The following is a 17,450-nucleotide window of genomic DNA, read 5'->3' as shown; positions in this document are numbered from 1 at the left end:
ATGAATGACCATGACCGGATGTGATTTGGAAGAATGCTGTTGACTTGGTGAATGAGCATCTCATGATCTAATGCCCAGGCAAGGTGACATGAAATGATACCAGTCAGGCAATTCCGTCCGCATACATGTCCAGGCATGGTATGAACCGCCGGGTCTTGATTTCTCTTCTATGTACGAAATGGCCTAACCTGCCACCAACTAGTTGTGGGGAGGAAGACAGAGATCGCCCATTAGCTCTCGGGCAGTCCACCACTTGTTGTTCTGATCATCCCCACCTCTCTGCCGCCTTCTGACTTTGCTGCCTCAGCTGCCCACCTCTACCTCTTCAACTCCCCCCTCCTTTTCCTCCTCCTGCTCCTGCTGCTGCCGCTGCTTTCCTTAACCGGATCGTTTGTTACTTATAGTTACTTCCCCTGCCTCTGCCTTTCCCTCATAACCAACTCGCCGCCCCTCGCCAGCACGCGCTCCAGCGTCGGCTTCAGCGGGCTTAGTTGGGACGGGAAGCGGGCGAGCAGCGCGGCGAGGAGGACCAGGGCGTTTTCTCTGTCTTTGCCTGCTGTTGCTGTTGATGATGGCCTGGTGCTTGTTGATGGTTTGTTGTCGATGGGTTGTTGAGGGGTGAGGGAGAGGTGTTGGATCGTTGGTAGTTCTTGGTCTTTCTTTTCGTCTCCTCCTTCTTCTGCTTCTGGTTGGGAGTTTTGGGAGGTGGATGGGGAGGGAGTGGTGGTAAATGCTGCGGTTATTTCCGCCTCTGCTTCTGCTGCTGTACTACTACTAGTACCAGTCGCGGTTATGTCATTGTCTTTGTTGTCGGAACCGGCGATAACACGCACCAGGACGTGCCATGTCGCCGGCCCTGTCTTATTTCCTGCTCCAGTTGCAGCACCGGCATTCGATTGGGATTTCCCGGAATCTTCTGATCCCGGTGCCGGAGGAGGAGGAGGAAACACTTGCAATGCAACACTCGCCGCCCCGGGGTTGTTGGACCGCGCCATGAGTGCCAGAGAAAAGATGGCCTCGGATTTGAGCGTCGGGAAGCGCGGGTGCGTGAGGAGGAGGGTGAAGGCGCGCGTGAGGAAGGCGGCGTGGGCGGTGTGGAAGTTGGTCAGGACCTTTTCCCCCTCTTCCCCGTTACTTTCGGGAGTTGGGTTTGGAGGGGTTGATGATGATGCCTCCCCCTCGGCGGTGGTTGGCCACGTCCAATCCGGTTCCAACACCCCACCACCAGAGGAAGAAGAGGAAGAGGAGGAGGAGGAGTACAAAGCCCGACAAACCTGGCTCGCGGCGCGTGCGGCCTCGATCTTGATCGGATCTTCGTCTGCCGAAAATGCCGTCGACAAAAGCAGGGCGAGGTTGCTGGGCTGCTTCTCCTTCCCGTTCCCAACCTCCCCCTCTTCCTCCACAGGCAACGGCGCGCACAAAAGTTTGGCATTGGCGGGACAATTTGCCAGCAACAACCTCGCCAACGACACCGCAGCAAACTGCAGCTGCGGCTGGGTGCGCGTGGAAGACCACAGCCGCGGGAGCAGCGCCGCGCGAGGGGGGTCGAGCAGCGCGCCGCCGAGGACGGGTTTGTTGCCCGCCGGGATGGCGAGGTTTTTGAGCAACCCGAGCGAGGCGTGGATGAGCTGCAGCGGAGGGGCGGGGAATTTTGTTTCGGGAGGAGAGGGGAGGAGGGACGGAGGAACCGCGCGCCAGAGGATGGTCGTGACGATGGGGTCGAGCACGCGCGGGTTGTTGAGCAGGGCGGTGCTGGCGTCATCGGAGCGGGCGAGGTTCCCGAGGACGAGGCAGGCTGCGGTTTGGAGGTTTGCGAGAGAGGGGGAGGAAAGCCAGGTGAGAAAAGTGTCGACAACCGGGCTGGTGAGGGGGATCGTGGAAGGGAAGGTCGGGAGGGCGGAAATGTCGGCAAAGGCGGAGAGGAATGCGTCGCCGACGGTTTTGAGCTGCTTGGTCGTGTCTGAGTCAAGATCGGTGATGTCGAAGCGGGTGTAGAGCTGGTGGAAGGCTTGCTGGAGGACTTGGATGCCGTTGTGCTCTTCCAAAAGGACGGGCTGCAGGTCTTGATATGTGAGGTATGCTAGGGCGGGAGTGCAGATCTCGAGAAACGAGTCCAAGTCGGCGTCGTAGCGGTCGCTGACGGCCAGCTCGAGCAAGCGGATGGGAGTCTTGGGGTTGGCAACCTTGGGCTCGTTATCTGCGAGGTCTGGTCAGACAGATAGATCAACTCGCAAGACACGAGAGAGTGTCCTCGTCATACCTAGGTTGCAGAGCAGCTCAAAGATGGTCATGGCCTGACTAAGGAATCCTCCCAAAGACTCGAGTCGATTCCCTGAGATGATATCCACCAGCAGCTTGCTGAGGCCTGCTTCGGACGCCTGCTCTTGTGCGGGCTCTGCGAGATGTGTGAGAATCCGTCTGTCCGAATAATGCTCTGCCAGATGTGAGGGTCTGCTCACTGTAGTCAACACAGACGTTGAGGGCGGCAGCAATAGCAAAGGGCAGGAAGGCGTCCGCCGCCGGGTCAGCAAGGATGGACATGATGAATGTGCGCAGTGTGCCAGAGGCGACGACGCGAGCCCGGTTCTCATCTATCAGACGGTCAGCTATCGGTAAGGGCCATCAACAACCTGGAAGAGGGGACAAGATGACATACCGCAGTCGGCACAGGCATTTCCAACCAGGCGTAAGGCTTGCTTGTTTAGAGGATGCTGCGAGTCGGCAACAGGAACCGTAGAGAGAACATAGTCCAGAAGTCCCGAGCCACCCAGGGGAATTCTCCATGATTCTATGGTAAGCATGTTTGTTAGCTGGACTGAAATGATCTGACTTGGATAAGATATAACATGACTCACCATCTCTCGCTGCATCAGCCAGTTTCTCAACAATCCCAGACAACTGAGAAAGGTCTTGTTCTTGGGATTCCTTGATTCCAGCAAGGACTTGCTTGAGCTTGTCGACACGGATGTCATTGTCTTGGTCACCCTCTTTGTCGACACTCTTGAGGAGTGAGACAACCTTTTCAGGGGTCCACGACATTTTCACTTAAATGATGCCAATCAAAAGTCCCACGAGTCAGGCGAGTCCAGATAACCACGCAAAGGACGACAGTAGCTAAATGAGGAACGGCCGATGTTTGTCTGGGCCGAAAAGTTGTCGACTGTTTGGCTGGACCTGAAAGACAAGGACAGGTCCAGCAGATGGCCATGCCCCGCTCACATCCCACCTATTCACATCCAACCCTGACTTTGGAGGGGCATCTTCCCACAGCTAACCCTGGTGACCATCAACGACGCCGCCGCACAACATCCACTCTCACGACACACATACACACACGGACAGTAACCACACACAGTAAACAACCCGGGAAACAAACATGTATCGTCTACAATTATACACATGATACACAGCATGGGCCCAACCGGCCCAGCCAAGCCCAGCACGTCTATCATCATCATCATCATCATGCCCTCCCATCCTCCTGCTACGCGTCGCCGGCAACCCACCGCGTCTCCACCGCCGGGCTGAAGTCTCCCGTCCCCGTGACCGGCAGCTTGCGCTTCTCGAGCTCGCGCACAATGAGCTTCCAGCGGCCGGCCATGATTTCCTCGTCGATGGGCGTGACGCGGCGGGGGAACACGCGCACGTTGGGCAGGCCCTGGAACGCCTGCTTCTCCTGCAGCACCTGGGCGAGCTTCTTGGGCTTGGGCGGCGTCAGCGTGGCCGCGATGAGCGTTGCGATGCTGACGTCGCCGACCAGCTTGCCGTCGGGGATCCGGTGGCCTGTGAGCTGCTGGATGCGCTTGGCAGCCTGGGAAAAGGGGATAGATGATTAGTGGTGTTTCGTGGAAAGTATGGAAAAGAAAAAGAGAAACTTACGTAGAACTTGACCGCCGGGCTGCGGAGGACGGCCTTCTTCCACCCCTTGTCCCACCCGGCGATCAGCTCCCGGGCCTCTTCTGGGGTGAGGGATTCAGGCTTGTAAACGCCCTCGACAACCTCCGTTGTGGTCTCTTCCGGCGTCTGTTCGGCCGTCGCAGACTCGGACTGGGTAGCAGCCGGTTCTTCTGCCGCAGGAGCCTCTGCTTCCTGAGCATCCTCCTGCACTCCCTCCTGCTGTCCTGCCTCGCCTTCCTTCTTCGCAGGCTTGGGCAAAGCGGATTGCAGCACATGCCACACGCGGTAAAAGTCCTTATACTCCTTCAACGTCGCCGCCCCGGACGCGCTGGGCACAATCTCCACCGACACCACCTTCCTCAGCCGGTCGAGCGCGTCGGAGTGGGCAAACAGCTTATCCACCCCCTTGGCCTTGCCCGGCGACGCGAACCGCGAAACGGCCAGCGCCTCCACGACGGCCCGCTTGACCAGCACCTCGAGCATGGCCGGGTCCGTCACCTTGTCGAGCGGGCCGAAGGTACCAACGAAGGACCAGACGAACTCGGACGCCCCGCCCTCGGTGCCCCAGTGCGCCGGCTGTTCCCACCAGTCGGCCGTGCCGCCGACTTCCTCAAGGCCCTCGGCGGTGGTGGCGGGCTTGTAGGTCGGGTCGTCGACGGCGTCGGGCTCCGGGGCGGCGAGGATTTCGCCGGGGTAGGCCAGCCGGGTGGGGACGTCCGGGGCGGGGGTGGTGGTGAGCTGCTCATCGAGATCGGCGAGGGCTTGGTCGAACTCATATTTTGGCTTCCCAGGATCTAGCACCGACGGTGGTTTCCGAGCCCGGGCCGGACGGGAAAGGGTCGTGGACAGACAGCGGCGTTGGCCGTGTCTTGTTGTTGTTGCTTGTAGGCCCGAGGTGGTCGTCGATGCGGAGAGGATGGTTGCCGTCGTCGTCGTCCGGGCTGGTGCGGCCAGAGAAGTGTGGGTTAAGCATAGTTGCGCCGACCCCAGGGCAGCAGCCCCGGGGGCCCGTAACCTCGCAAGACGGCGCATGACCGGTCACGGTGGTTGTGGACGGCTCAATTGGGGCGGCCAGTCCGAACTGGTGGTGTTGCTGGGTGCCGTCGTTCGGCCGCAAAGAGACTCTCTCTCGTCTGTAATTGAGTTGGTCCGCCGCCAAAATTTCCATCAGCGATGAGACCCGATACCCGGCAGATCCCTAACCCTGGCGGGACAGGGACACAGAAACGTGGGGCTAGTGTGGCGCGTTCCCCCTCCGAAGCGCCACAACCCCTCCCGCTTGGCAGCGGGTCTCGGCGGCAATGGACCCACTTGTTGTGGCTCGTGCAGCAGCTCTTGCGCCCGCTTGACCCGCAGACTCGGAAGCTCTGGCCAAAAAACTTTGGCTTGGCAACAATTGGATCATCAGTTTTGGTGGACGGTCCGTTCCGAAGCTCCAGCACCAAAACGTCTCAAAGCAACCTGCCCATGGGAGCTTTTTCCGCCCTACTCGCCCCTCCTCGACGCCAATTCCCCTGACACTCCCTGATCCCATCGACCATCTTCCCGCTCCCCATCTCGGTGCGCCCCGCCGGGACACACAATGCGGCCGTCCATCCGCCGCCTGGCGGCTGCCCCGCGCACCGTCTCGGACGCAACCCGCTTCACGGCCAATTCGCTGCATGCGAGCTCCAAGTCCGCCGCCCCGGCATCTCCGCGATGGACGCCTCCGCGGTCCCCTTCAACAACCTCCTCATCCGCTGCCGGCGCCGCCGGGTCATCAGCTGTCGAGACCCCCGAGCAAAGGGTAGCCCGGCTGCGCGAAGCTCACCGGAGAGCTAAGGAGGCCCAGATATCCAAGTTCGATCAGTTCGTGGATAAGAGCCGACGCTTCTTGGACTCTGCCCATCGCGTCACGGTCTGGGGTTTGGTCGGTTTCTCGGGTGAGTAGCGTCCCGATCTACCCACCACTGCATACACAAAATCACTTACACCTTCTCTCCAGTCCTCGGCTTCTTCGCCTCCGTCTACGCCGCGGTCGATATGTGGCGGTACAACAAGAAGCGCAAGGCCGAGTGGATCGAGGCGCAGAAGCGTCTCGAGGCCGACGAGCTCGAGGCCGCTCGCCTAGCTTACATGCTCGGCAAGGCCACCGAGGAGCAAATCGCTCTCGTCGAGGAACAAATCGAGCGCGACCGCCGCGAGGGCAAGAACACCTCCTTCTTCGCCAACCTCCCGCCCGTGCTGGAACCCTCCAAACCCTCTTCCGCCTCCCCCTCCACCATCACATCATCATCATCACCATCCACCACCCCCTCCTCCTCTAGCCCCAGCTCCCGGTCGACATCCGTAACAGAAACCGTCACCCTCCCACCAGACTCACAACAACAAGAACAACAACAACAACAACCACAAAAACAAGGCTTCTGGTCCTGGCTCACCTCCAGCCTCAAGCGTGAGGAAGAGGGCGACGGCCCCGCCGACCGCCGTCTCGGCTGGGAGTCGTTGAGCGAGGAGGACGACGGGGCCGGCGTGCGGGACAGCGATCTGGCGCGGGCCGCAGAGGAGAGGAGGCTGGAGAGGGAGGCGAGGGAGGCAGAGAGGCGGGCTAAGTTGCAGCAGCAGCAGCAACAACAAAAGGAGGGGGACGGGAAGAAGAAGGGTTGGTGGTGATTTTTTGACTGTGGGGTTAGGATCGGAGGACATGGGTAGTAGTATTTATGATGGTGATCAACCCAGCCGGATCCATATGGATGAATGAGATCTGAGTGGCCGATGTCTGGCCATCAGTTACATGTCACAGCAGAAGCTGTGACGAGTTTGTACCATAGTGTAGACGAGAGTCCCCAAGGTCTCGGGCGCATCTCTTGGAGGATGGGTGGGTGGGTAGGTGGGTGTGGACAGGTCCTCATACGTAGTTGCATATGTACAAATTCATTTAAAGTTTTGTGGTACACGCAGAGTCTGAATCGCATCCCCACGCCACACAAGATCATTCTTTCTGGCTCATGCGAGGTCCAGCCCGGCATTGATATCATCATTTCCATTTCCAATCCTCATCATCCATCCGGCCGACGCCGGTTAAGTCCCTAGCAAGATAGTTACCAGTATGTAGTCGACCAGTAGTGACTGTGTGAGTGTGTGTGTGTGATCATTGATTACATCCCTCCACATCCCCATCCCTTCCAAATATGGTCTGCCCGAAGTTTCATACCTATGGAAATAAAAAAAGACAAGAGATAGTAAAGAGGTATTTGGCCCAACCCAAAACGCCCTTGGCTCCCAAACGCCCTGTGTCCCGGCCGCATCAGCCCGCAAATCTCCAGCAGAATGAGCATATCGATGTCCTCCTTCCCTTCCAAAAGTCCTCATATGAGTGGGTCACCCGTGGGCTTGTTGCCCGGTCTGGAATCTCCTCCTCGCCCATCACTCACAGTGGCCGAGGAAAGCTCCTCCGTCATGTCTCCATGCCCAGTCCTATCCGGATATGAACCGGATCAGGCTTGGCCCGACCTAATCACCGTCCTCAACAATCCCATCGGACGTACGAGGACAACACCTCGTTCCGAGCTCCCCTCCTAAGAAATAATAATGTGATTAAAATGCCCCGGCTGCTTCATCCTACACTTCTCGCAATCCGCCCTGTACCCGATGGAAAACGTCCTGGTCATACCCGGCTGCATAGCCGTCCACGAGTTGAGCGTGTGCTTGGACCGGGTATGTCCCCGCCTCGGGGGCGATTCGACGTCCATGCTTCCGGTGCTCCCGCCGCTTCCGCTGCGACCGTGCTTGTCCGACGTTCCTGAGCGGAAGCTTAACGCGGAGGAGGTGCGGGCTGGGAGCTCCGCGACGAGCGGATGGTCGTGGGTGACTTGGTCGAGGCTGCTTCCTCTTCGGCTGCCGGTGTGTGAGAAGGGCGGCGGTGGTGCGGAGTTGAAGGGAATGGTCGCGGCTGAGTCTTCGGGACCGCACTCGCTGATGGGAGAAGGCAGGCGGCGGTTCTCGGCCATGCTGGTCCAATCCGCCGCCACGGGGGTGGAGTCCATCATGCCGTTACCACCAAACTCCCCAGTGGGCTCCTCTGGCGTAGTGGCGAGCGCATCTCCGCTCATGGCCACAGCGCGGCCATTCCATCCAGCCCCGCGGACCTGGGCGGCGAAGCTGCAGTGAATCGGGGTCGGGATGCGCCCTGTGGCGTTGGCGACTGAGTGGAAGCCCCCCGAGGTCGCGTGTGGCTGTGGTGTGGGTTCGGACGTGTCCATCATGTCTGTGTCGCCGTCCGGCATGTTGACCGGGACAGCTGATGGCACAAGCTCGGGCTCGTCAGCCCACATGTCCTCCTGGATTGGCTCCTCCGGTGTAACGGTTCGGGGTTCCGGGACGCGATAAGTTGGTGCCAAGGGCGGTAAGTTCAATTGCTCGTTCCATCGCTTTGAGTTCGGCGAGGACCTGAGCGGGAGGGATTGCAGACGTTTCTGTCGCGAGTTAGACGTGCTGACCGGGCGGTGAAGGGAGCAGAAAAGATGACAGCCAAAGGCAGACCGCGCTTGCGGCCGAGATTCGGTAGAGCTCCGATTATCTGAATCGCAGTATAATGAAGTCCTGGCTTACACTTCTATGCTCGGTAAATCCCACCGGGAGTCCTGGGGAAGCGTCCTCGTCGTCATCCCGGAACCTCTTGCGGTGGAGGTCGGCACCGGAGCCGGCGAACATGTTGGCGCCAGCGGATAGACGAAAGTGTGTGTGTTGAGGGTGGAATTATGGGCTGTGTAATATCGCGATCCGTCACCTAGCCGTCGGTGCCACGGATGTTGTCGTCAAGGTAACCATGGAAGGGTTGGGAGGTGCGGAGACGATGTAGTGATTACTACGACTTCAATTAGTGGACAAGGAGACAGAACAAAAAGTAAAGGCAACAAGCGGACAATGTTGTAATCCGTACAAGGTGTGAATGGGCTGTCCCTCGCGAAGCTAAAGGCAGGCCTCGGCGACGCTGTCTCGCCTCGTTGAGGGATGTCAAGGACAATAAGGTGAGGTCGAGGGAATCCCTATCGTCCGCGGTGCCGGGCGGCGGAGGCAGCAGCTGAGTGGGGCAGCCTTCCCTCAGCCGTCACTGGCGGAGAAAGTCTGGGGCTGGACCGGCCAGCTCTTGCCGCGACGAGACCGCTGTGCCGGGACCGGGTCTTGGCAGATGGCGGGGGATAAGAGCAGGCTGGCTTTCTCCTGTTGTTGTTTTCCGGGTTGTCTCTTCATGAGAACCTGGAATGTACAAGGCAGAGTACATGGTTCAACAATTGCCGATTTTATCATTGCCGCTGTGATGCACTGGAGTTTTATCTGAGCGCCTAGTTTTCCAACTTTGGCAGCATAGATGGTAGATGGGTCTGTATGATCTCGGGCGACCAGAGCAACAGTGATTGGCAGAGCGCCCACCTCAGATCCAAGCAGGGGCCATGATGAAGAGCACAGCAAACAAGTCTTGAACTCCAACGGATCCTAAAAAAGCAGCATGTTGAGATTATCGCCACCATCTGGCGCGGGGCAAAGAGGTAGCCTACCTACGAAGGAGATCAGGTAGAGATCTGGCTCTGCTCAGCCTCGTCCCTAGCCTCACAAGTCCATGGCCAGCGACACTCGGCAAGGGCCCCGTTGCAACCATTGCCCAAGGTGGAGGCTGTTCCAAGAAATCTTCCCCGCCGATGACTGAAGGTCGGTTTCAGACTTGCTTCAAGTGACTTCGCCGGCAGCGAATCTCTTCCGTGCGCCTTGATGACAGCTGTCTCTGTCATCCATGGACACATATACTACTACTGATGTACTTATCCTCAGCGCATCTTCTCAAAGTTGGTGGATCTTGGCTCAGACTATCACCTTGAGAGCCGAAGCGCTTACAAGAGGCGCCAAGGCCGAACTGCTTCATCTTGCTCACAGGATGTACCGAAAGAGACTGAATCGAGCTGGTGTTGTCGTTGCAACCTTCGATGAACCAACTTCCATGTGGGAAACCTTGCGGGTCCCGGGGCTTGGACAGGAAGGATTTCTCGGCGGGTTGGAGTGAGTTTGGTTCCCATTCTGTGAAGCAGTGAAACTCAATGGCGAGGCACCTCGAGGAAAGCCCATGACATATTATGAACCGTGTCCAAGCGCTACTCCAAAGCTCCGGTTCCTATGGCGGCCTTCCGCTGACTAACCTGGAAATCGGATTTCATGGAGCCACCCATCAATGTATCCAGTAAGACGGGAGTAGCCTCGTCCCGTCGAGTGGCCTGTTCGTGCTGCCGCTCCCCAGATCTCGCGAACACGATACCACCATAGATATTGCGAACGAGGCGAGGTCACCATCAGTGCATGTAAGCTGCAGTTGTCTCCATGCCATCGCTGGAAATCCAAGGGAGACACCAGATGAGCCAATGCCTGAATTGAAGACATGCTGGGCCTCGTCACTAGGCCAATCTCAATTCTAGTGACAAGGAGGGTTTCTGATATTCATCTTCAGAGCAACCAAGAATCTCAACTCGAGATGGATCAGATCCAGATCCATCTTCCAAAAGCTCCAAACCTGCGTGAGACGATTGACCATTTGCCAATTGGTGGCTGACAGGTGTTGCCAAGCGTCAACGAAAGGCGGTGAAGCGGAGAGCGGGCAGAAATGTCAAAAAACAGGAGAAATTTTGACCCCTCCCCCACCTTTCCCAGCATCTCAGGATGCAACGTCAACAAGGATGGCAGGATGACATGTCTTTTCCGTTGTGCAAATGTCATCAGGAACCGGGCAAGTGAGAGACAAACAATGAATTGTATCTTCCAGTCTCTCCAACAGGGAATCCAGTGCCAATGCCACTTCCGTCCCCGGTCATCTGCAACGAGAAGATGGCCCTTCCGCAAGATGCATTGCGCCTTTGTTAACCCTGCGAGGTCGCTTCCTGCCCAATTGAGTCCCGGTCCGATGTCCCAAACATTGAACAAAAAAAGACAGGGACTGGACTTGGTACTGAGTCACTTCCGCATCATTCTCGGATATATTCTCTTCCCCCATAAACACCTCCCACCTCCCAAACTCTCTGCCTCTGAATCATCATCACCAGCCAACCTACCAACAACAACAAACCTAGACTCCATCTCCAATTCCTACCGTTCCAAACGCCTTTGATCCACGTGCACGTCCTGCTATTACTCCGTTGGGCTTATATTCACCGGGTTTCTCCTGACTACCTAATCCACCTTCCGGTCCATACCATCTCTGGGACGCTCTGACCTGGCCTCGTCCGCCTGGTCTGTGTGCCTTCCTGCCTTGTGCCTCTTAGGCTTCCAAACACAAAGGATCAAAGCCGAAAATTCTCAACATGCCCGGCGTCGAAGAGACCACGCCGCTGAAGGCGGATGACACGCGAGGTGAGCCTCCCGTCTGCAACCATCCACCAGCCTCGTCAAACACTCGTGTTCCACGGGAGTGCCAAACTCTCAATCGGCCTCCCAATTTTACTGTTTTCCTCAATCTTAATTCTCCTGCGTCTAAACTCTGCACCTAAGACCTAATCTCTCAATGGCAATCACTAATCTCGAGCCCTTTGAAGTGCTGGGGCAGGACCCCCTCATTCCGCCAGCCCTGCTCATCTCGGAAATCCCTATGACCGAGCAGTCGCTCCAGACCGTCATCAAGGGCCGCCGGGATGCCGTGAGCGTCATCATGGGCAAGAGTGACAAGCTCCTCGTTATTGTCGGACCTTGCTCCATCCACGACCCTGCCACGGCCATCGAGTACTGCCAGCGTCTCAAGGCCCTCTCCGACAAGCTCCAGGACGACCTCGTGGTGGTCATGCGTGCTTACCTCGAGAAGCCGCGCACGACGGTCGGCTGGAAGGGCCTGATCAACGACCCGGATATCGACCAGACCTTCAAGATCAACAAGGGCCTCCGCGTCTCGCGCCAGCTTTTCCGCGACCTCACCTCGACCGGCATGCCCATCGCCTCCGAGATGCTCGATACCATTTCTCCGCAGTTCCTTGCCGATTTCATTTCGGTCGGTGCCATTGGCGCCCGCACGACCGAGAGCCAGCTGCACCGTGAGTTGGCCTCAGGTCTGTCGTTCCCTGTCGGCTTCAAGAACGGCACCGACGGCAGCCTGGGCGTTGCCATTGACGCCATTGGCGCTGCCGCCGCCAAGCACCATTTCATGGGCGTGACGAAGCAGGGTCTGGCGGCCATCACCCGGACCAAGGGCAACGAGCACGGCTTCGTGATCCTGCGCGGCGGCTCCAAGGGCACCAACTACGACAAGGACAGCATCCAGGAGGCCAAGAAGGCTCTGATCGCCAAGGGCCAGAAGCTGGCTATCATGGTGGATTGCTCGCATGGTAGGTGATTCCGGAGCCGAGTGTGCCCCAATTCAATGGCTGACCTGCGACTAGGCAACTCCAACAAGGACCACCGCAATCAGCCCAAGGTGGCCAAGGCGATTGCCGACCAGCTTCGCGAGGGCGAGAGGGCCATCATTGGCGTCATGATCGAGTCCAACATCAACGAGGGCAACCAGAAGGTCCCCCCAGAGGGCCCCTCGGGTCTGAAGAAGGGCGTCAGCATCACGGACGCCTGCATCGGCTGGGAGACGACTGTTGAGGTGCTTGAGGAGCTGGCGGCTGCCGTCCGGGAGCGCAGAAAGCTGATTGCGGGGACTACGAACGGATCTCCCAAGACGACCCCGTTGGAGGAGGAGTAGAATCGTCCTCGGGTCGTGGATGGATTTGCGGACATCAAAGGGATCAGTCGCATTTGAGCTCGGGCGTCGCGGGGTATGAGGGGTTTAATGAGATGGTTGCTTTGCGGTTGATGGATCCGGACAACGTGGAAAACGTGGAAATGCATCCTGTGGGATAGAAAAAGTCGGTTGGGCCAAACAAAAGCAGTATTCTTTGTATCCTTTCAACGAGGACGCTGAACCTGGGTTGTCGACTCGCGGGAGTTAGGTACCTATAAAACACTTCTTCGGTTTCCGTTAACGGTTGTGTTGAAGTCCGGTTGGTGAAGTATGATGTGTGAACCGTAGGCTGCATCCTTGTAGTCGTTGTTGTATTCCAGACATGCTCTCTCAAGGTACAAATCATTGACATTCCACGAAACCCTAGAAACCCAAACAAACGTAAAATAAAATCACATACTACCGCCAGCCTACCCTCTCCCTCGCCCGTTATCCCCATCATCCAACGGATCATACGCCGCCACATTCCTCCCCGCGCCGCCTCCACGACCCAACAACCCTCCTCCTCCTCTCCCTCCACCTCCATACTGCCTGCCCGTCCTCACCGCCGTTCCCCGCCTGGCGGACGAGGAAGACGAGGACGTCCTCTTGGCAGCGGAAACAAGCCTCTTTGCCAGGGCCCAGCCCAGCAGGGCTCCCGTGGCGAGCAGGAAGCACCAAATGATGAGGCGGTCCTTGTGGCTGTCGCGCTGGAAGCAGGACGTCTTGATGTCCTTTTCGTCGAAGTCCTTGCAGATGGGCAGGTTGTAGCTTTGGCAGAAGGCGCGGGTGCATTGTTGGCACGAGTTGGTGGGTTCGCGGTGGGTGAGGAGGTGAAAGGGGTTATTTGGAGAGGAAAGGTGTCGGTTGGTGGCGGGGGTTGTGGAGGTGGGTGTGGGTGGGGTGTCGGTGGCTGTGATGGTTGAGGTGGAAGAGGAGGAGGAGGATTTTGGTGGTGGCGGTTGGGGCTGGTCGCCGCCGTGTTGAGGGCCGAGGGGGATGATTTTGTATTCTTGGCCGCAGATGCATTTGCAGAAGGATGGAAGGGCTGGAGGTGGGGTTAGTTGGTGTTGTAAGTAACGTAGGTTCGGTGTCTGAGTTGATGGGGGCGGGGAGAAATGGATTGAGGGGTTGAGGGGCTGAGGTGAGCTGTTGGATTCGTGGAGGAGAGAGGGATGGCTGTGGTTGAAGACAGATCGAGGCATGAGGTGGATGAGGTGGTTGAGGAGGGATTGAGGGATTGACTCACATGCCCGGGCTACCGCCGCGAGGACGGCGAGCAGCAGGATTGTCAGGTGTATTCGCGCCATGGCGGACGGACACCTTGGGTCGCGTGGAGGACTTCGCGGTGAATGCAGCGCCTCGCAGACCAAGGAGGACGATGCCGCTTTGTCCTCAATTGTAATGAAGCCGAGCTCACGTCAGCCTCGCCGCTGGTGGTTGGACAGCCACAGCGCCGGCAGGTGTCCGCCACCTGGAGCCACGGTCTTGCCACACCCGCCGCCACTTCCGGCGTCTTGGCGTCCCCAAACCAAGCCTTGCCCCACTTTTCGGGCGCCTGCAGTCATGGCTGCAAGGCTGCAAATGACTGCAAGGGTGCACAGACCAGATAGATTCGTCTATTTAAACGCGCTCAGCTCCCCAAGTTTTAATCTTTTTTCTTCCTTTCTTTCCTCGCCCTTCGGGGCATTTGGTCAATTTGAAACGATACAGAGAAGATTAGCATGGCCCCTGCACTAAGGATGACACGCTACTCAAAGAGACGCTACCAATTTTTTTTTCGCTGTGATCGCGGCCTTGGGTCGCGACATGGAGAAGAAACTCCTGGTAGAGACGTTGGAGAGGTGTTGGCCTGGTTTGATCCATCAACCCTCGTGGCCTCCGTTTGTCGCGCGGGTTTGTGGTCAGTGTTGCTCATCGCTGTTGGTCATCCGTCATCGGATCCAGGCAGGAATCGATGGGATCCGTTCGTCTTTTTGAGTCGTCAGGTCGAGTCGAAACCATGGTCACGATGGTATCGCGGTCCTTCGAAAAGATACGCCTGATGACATTATCAGTACGAGTCCAACACCATTCTCCTACCAGGATATATTCCAACAAGTTGATGCCTCTGTGATTCCCACGTACTCGTACATAGTTATTCCGCGAAGGGATCTCATACTTGCCGGTCACAAGAACGTCCCAGCCCAAACTCCCAAAATGATTTCCGGGACTCTATACCACATTCCCATCCCCAAGCCCCAGCGCCCAAACGCCTGATAATATTCCAGCTCCCAACCGAGAATCCCCGCTATGATAAGAATGGACCTAGCCAACGATCCTCCCATCCACCTTCCATCCACTCAAGCCTCGACCTCGCCCAGCGGAACCCCGTCCTCTTCCCTTGGCGCATCTTTCTTCCTCATATCCACCCATCCCAACCCCAAGCACGAAACCGCCGCGACCGCGCTTGCGGTAGCCGCCAGATAGAACACCCGACCCACGGATGTCGCGTACGCGGCCACCACGCCGACCAGGTCGGACGCGTCGGCAATCTCCCGGAAGTGCGTGCCGCCAGCGGCAATCACGGTCTCAGCGTCGACGCCTGGCGCTTTGAGGCGCAGTTCCTGGGTCAGGCTGGCTTCAAAAATGGCGTCAGATGCGGCGAGGGTGATGGCCGTGCCGAAGGTTTGGACGAACATGATGATGGAGTTGCCCATGGCGACGTCGGTGGGAGGGAGAGCGGCTTGGACGGCGAGGACGGCCTGTGACGGGGCGAGTGAGTGAGTGAACGAGTATAAAGATACGGACGGGGGTGGTCTTACCATTGGCATACCCACACCGCGGCCGAAGCCGTTAAGAATTTGGTAGCCAATCCATCGGGCAGTGGGGGTTGCAGGTTGGAGGGTCGAGTAGAGGCCGTTGGAAACAGCGCCGGTGATGGCGGAGAAGAGCGCAAAGGGAACGACATATCCCGTGAGTTCGACTATCGCCGTGTCAGGCAGTCAGCCAACGATTCGAATCTCCCACAAGCGAATCGAACTCACCTAATTTCCCGGCAACCGGAAGCGCAACGAACTGGCTCAACACGCTCGCCAGCACGCTTACGCCGCTCGTCATGGGCGTCATGCCCTTCACAGCCTGAAAATAAATCGGCAGGAAAAAGCTCGCGCAAAACACCCCCGTCATGATGCACAAATGCGTAACGGCGCCTGTCCAGACCGCCCTCACCTTGATCAACGACACGGGCATGAGCGCCTCGTCCCCTTTCCACCAGTTCCAAGCCGCCCAAACCAACCCAGTCAAGACCGATCCAACCATCAACCCCACCACCGTCGGCTCTCCCCATCCATACCTGCCTCCCCCAAACTGCAGAGCCAGAAGCAACATAACCGCCGCCGGGGCAAGCAGCATGAGCCCAAGCAAATCCAGCTCCCTCACCAACCCCTTCTTCGACACAACCCTTGCCTCAGGCTTGGCACACTGCTCCGGCACCTCCGCCAGCGCCACGCCCAAAGCCAACAACCCCCCGACCGGCAGCTGGATCCAAAACACCCACCTCCAACTCACCAACCCCGTGAGCACGCCGCCCAGCAACGGACCCAGCGCCAGCCCGAGTTGCGCGAACCCCATGACCACGGCCACCAGCCCGGCTCTGCGGTGGACCGGCGCCGACGCCGCGATGATGGTCAGCCCGCCCGTGACCAAGCCGGCGCTGCCGAGCCCGGCAACGGCGCGGCCGGCGATCAGCATGGGCGAGGAAGCGGCGGCGGCGCAGAGGAGCGTGCCGAGCTGGAAGAGAAAGAGGAAGAGAAGGAATAAGGGCTTGTTCCGGAAGCGGTGGAAGAGGCGGCCCGATAAGGGCTGCAGCGCGGCCGAGGAGAGCTGGTAGATGGAGGCGTACCAGCCGACGTCGGGGAGGGAGTGGAAGGTGTCGGTTATTCGCGGGATCTGTGGCACACAGATCGGGAGGGAATATTGTTAGCCAGGCTGCTGGATGGGATTGGTAGGTTTCGGTGGCAGGCAAAATGGAAGCGCTTACGGCAGTCGAGATGATGGAGCTATCCAGCATGATTAGAAACATGCTGGTGGAGAGTAAGAGCGAGACGATGGTCAGCCGGGTGTCGGTGAGCCATTGGGGAGGGTTCTCGGCGGTGGTGGCATCGTTTTGGTGATGGTGAGCATCGTCATGGTCGGTCAAGGACGGAGATGGCAGTGGGGATTCCGCGAACTCGGGCCGAACGAAGTGAATAGTTAGAGGCTCGACGGGGCTGATGGGTGGGAGTACGTATTCGGTCGGTTTTGGACCGGGGGAGTGGGGTCGAAAGATGTTGTTCAATCTCATGGTTATGGGGAGGAACCAGAGATGCTGAACGAATGGTGGTGAAGTGGGAGGATAGCAAGAGTGGGACAAAGCGGTGGGAAAGCAAGTTGCAAGGCTGATGGTGATGGAGGATCAGGTATGTGATGGCAACATTGGTGGTCAGTTGAAGTGTTGTTGCAGTGGATTGTTGACAGAAGCAAACACAAGGAGGTCGGTCATCTCAAGACGCGGTCACGGGTTGGGTTTGGACTCTACAAGTAAGGTTTAATGGCCGCATCGGGACATGAATTCAGATGAAAGCAAGACACAATGCAGATGGTGCGTTGACCGCATATGAGGAACATCTATATCCCAAGTATCCAGTCCAGTGACTGTGTCCAGTTTTAGGGAAGCCCGCCATCCAAAAACGGAGGAGGGAGGATGACATATTTGTAATCGATGCTACCGGTGTTAGGGAGTTTGTTGTAGTGATGACCCGGAAAGTCTAAGCATCTAAATTGAAGCCAACCCTAAAACTTTATGGAGTAAGACCCTGTA

At 57.9% G+C, this 17,450-nt stretch overlaps 8 protein-coding genes across 8 annotated transcripts; 3 read left to right on the top strand and 5 right to left on the bottom strand.

Annotated features, from left to right (window-relative positions):
- Positions 1–404: 404 nt before the first annotated feature.
- On the bottom strand, positions 405–3,039 carry VTJ04DRAFT_6916 (uncharacterized protein; the record flags this gene model as incomplete). The annotated part of the gene is made up of 5 exons (XM_069365188.1): positions 405–2,197; positions 2,261–2,395; positions 2,460–2,591; positions 2,657–2,788; positions 2,856–3,039. The coding sequence occupies 5 exons, from the start codon at positions 3,037–3,039 to the stop codon at positions 405–407; spliced, it is 2,376 nt and encodes a 791-aa protein (XP_069218940.1).
- A 445-nt stretch (positions 3,040–3,484) lies between these two features.
- Positions 3,485–4,929, bottom strand: VTJ04DRAFT_6915 (uncharacterized protein; the record flags this gene model as incomplete). The annotated part of the gene is made up of 2 exons (XM_069365187.1): positions 3,485–3,811; positions 3,880–4,929. 2 exons carry the CDS (start codon positions 4,927–4,929, stop codon positions 3,485–3,487), a joined length of 1,377 nt encoding a protein of 458 aa, XP_069218939.1.
- Positions 4,930–5,479: 550 nt separating this feature from the next.
- On the top strand, positions 5,480–6,549 carry VTJ04DRAFT_6914 (uncharacterized protein; the record flags this gene model as incomplete). The annotated part of the gene is made up of 2 exons (XM_069365186.1): positions 5,480–5,819; positions 5,882–6,549. 2 exons carry the CDS (start codon positions 5,480–5,482, stop codon positions 6,547–6,549), a joined length of 1,008 nt encoding a protein of 335 aa, XP_069218938.1.
- A 518-nt stretch (positions 6,550–7,067) lies between these two features.
- On the top strand, positions 7,068–7,367 carry VTJ04DRAFT_6913 (uncharacterized protein; the record flags this gene model as incomplete). Its single annotated transcript, XM_069365185.1, has 1 exon — positions 7,068–7,367. The coding sequence occupies one exon, from the start codon at positions 7,068–7,070 to the stop codon at positions 7,365–7,367; it is 300 nt and encodes a 99-aa protein (XP_069218937.1).
- Positions 7,368–7,454: 87 nt separating this feature from the next.
- Positions 7,455–8,589, bottom strand: VTJ04DRAFT_6912 (uncharacterized protein; the record flags this gene model as incomplete). Its single annotated transcript, XM_069365184.1, has 2 exons — positions 7,455–8,351; positions 8,488–8,589. 2 exons carry the CDS (start codon positions 8,587–8,589, stop codon positions 7,455–7,457), a joined length of 999 nt encoding a protein of 332 aa, XP_069218936.1.
- A 2,630-nt stretch (positions 8,590–11,219) lies between these two features.
- On the top strand, positions 11,220–12,592 carry VTJ04DRAFT_6911 (uncharacterized protein; the record flags this gene model as incomplete). The annotated part of the gene is made up of 3 exons (XM_069365183.1): positions 11,220–11,268; positions 11,451–12,230; positions 12,285–12,592. The coding sequence occupies 3 exons, from the start codon at positions 11,220–11,222 to the stop codon at positions 12,590–12,592; spliced, it is 1,137 nt and encodes a 378-aa protein (XP_069218935.1).
- A 449-nt stretch (positions 12,593–13,041) lies between these two features.
- On the bottom strand, positions 13,042–13,920 carry VTJ04DRAFT_6910 (uncharacterized protein; the record flags this gene model as incomplete). The annotated part of the gene is made up of 2 exons (XM_069365182.1): positions 13,042–13,658; positions 13,860–13,920. 2 exons carry the CDS (start codon positions 13,918–13,920, stop codon positions 13,042–13,044), a joined length of 678 nt encoding a protein of 225 aa, XP_069218934.1.
- Positions 13,921–14,952: 1,032 nt separating this feature from the next.
- VTJ04DRAFT_6909 (uncharacterized protein) lies at positions 14,953–16,934 on the bottom strand (the record flags this gene model as incomplete). The annotated part of the gene is made up of 4 exons (XM_069365180.1): positions 14,953–15,354; positions 15,415–15,575; positions 15,637–16,540; positions 16,632–16,934. The coding sequence occupies 4 exons, from the start codon at positions 16,932–16,934 to the stop codon at positions 14,953–14,955; spliced, it is 1,770 nt and encodes a 589-aa protein (XP_069218933.1).
- Between the last annotated feature and the right edge of the window lie 516 nt (positions 16,935–17,450).

The sequence above is a fragment of the Mycothermus thermophilus genome (genome assembly GCF_041956435.1).
Source record: "Mycothermus thermophilus strain CBS 625.91 unplaced genomic scaffold VTJ04scaffold_4, whole genome shotgun sequence".
NCBI lineage: Eukaryota > Fungi > Ascomycota > Sordariomycetes > Sordariales > Chaetomiaceae > Mycothermus > Mycothermus thermophilus.
Note: the sequence above shows the minus strand (reverse complement) of the source record. Positions and strands in the feature narration are given on the sequence as shown.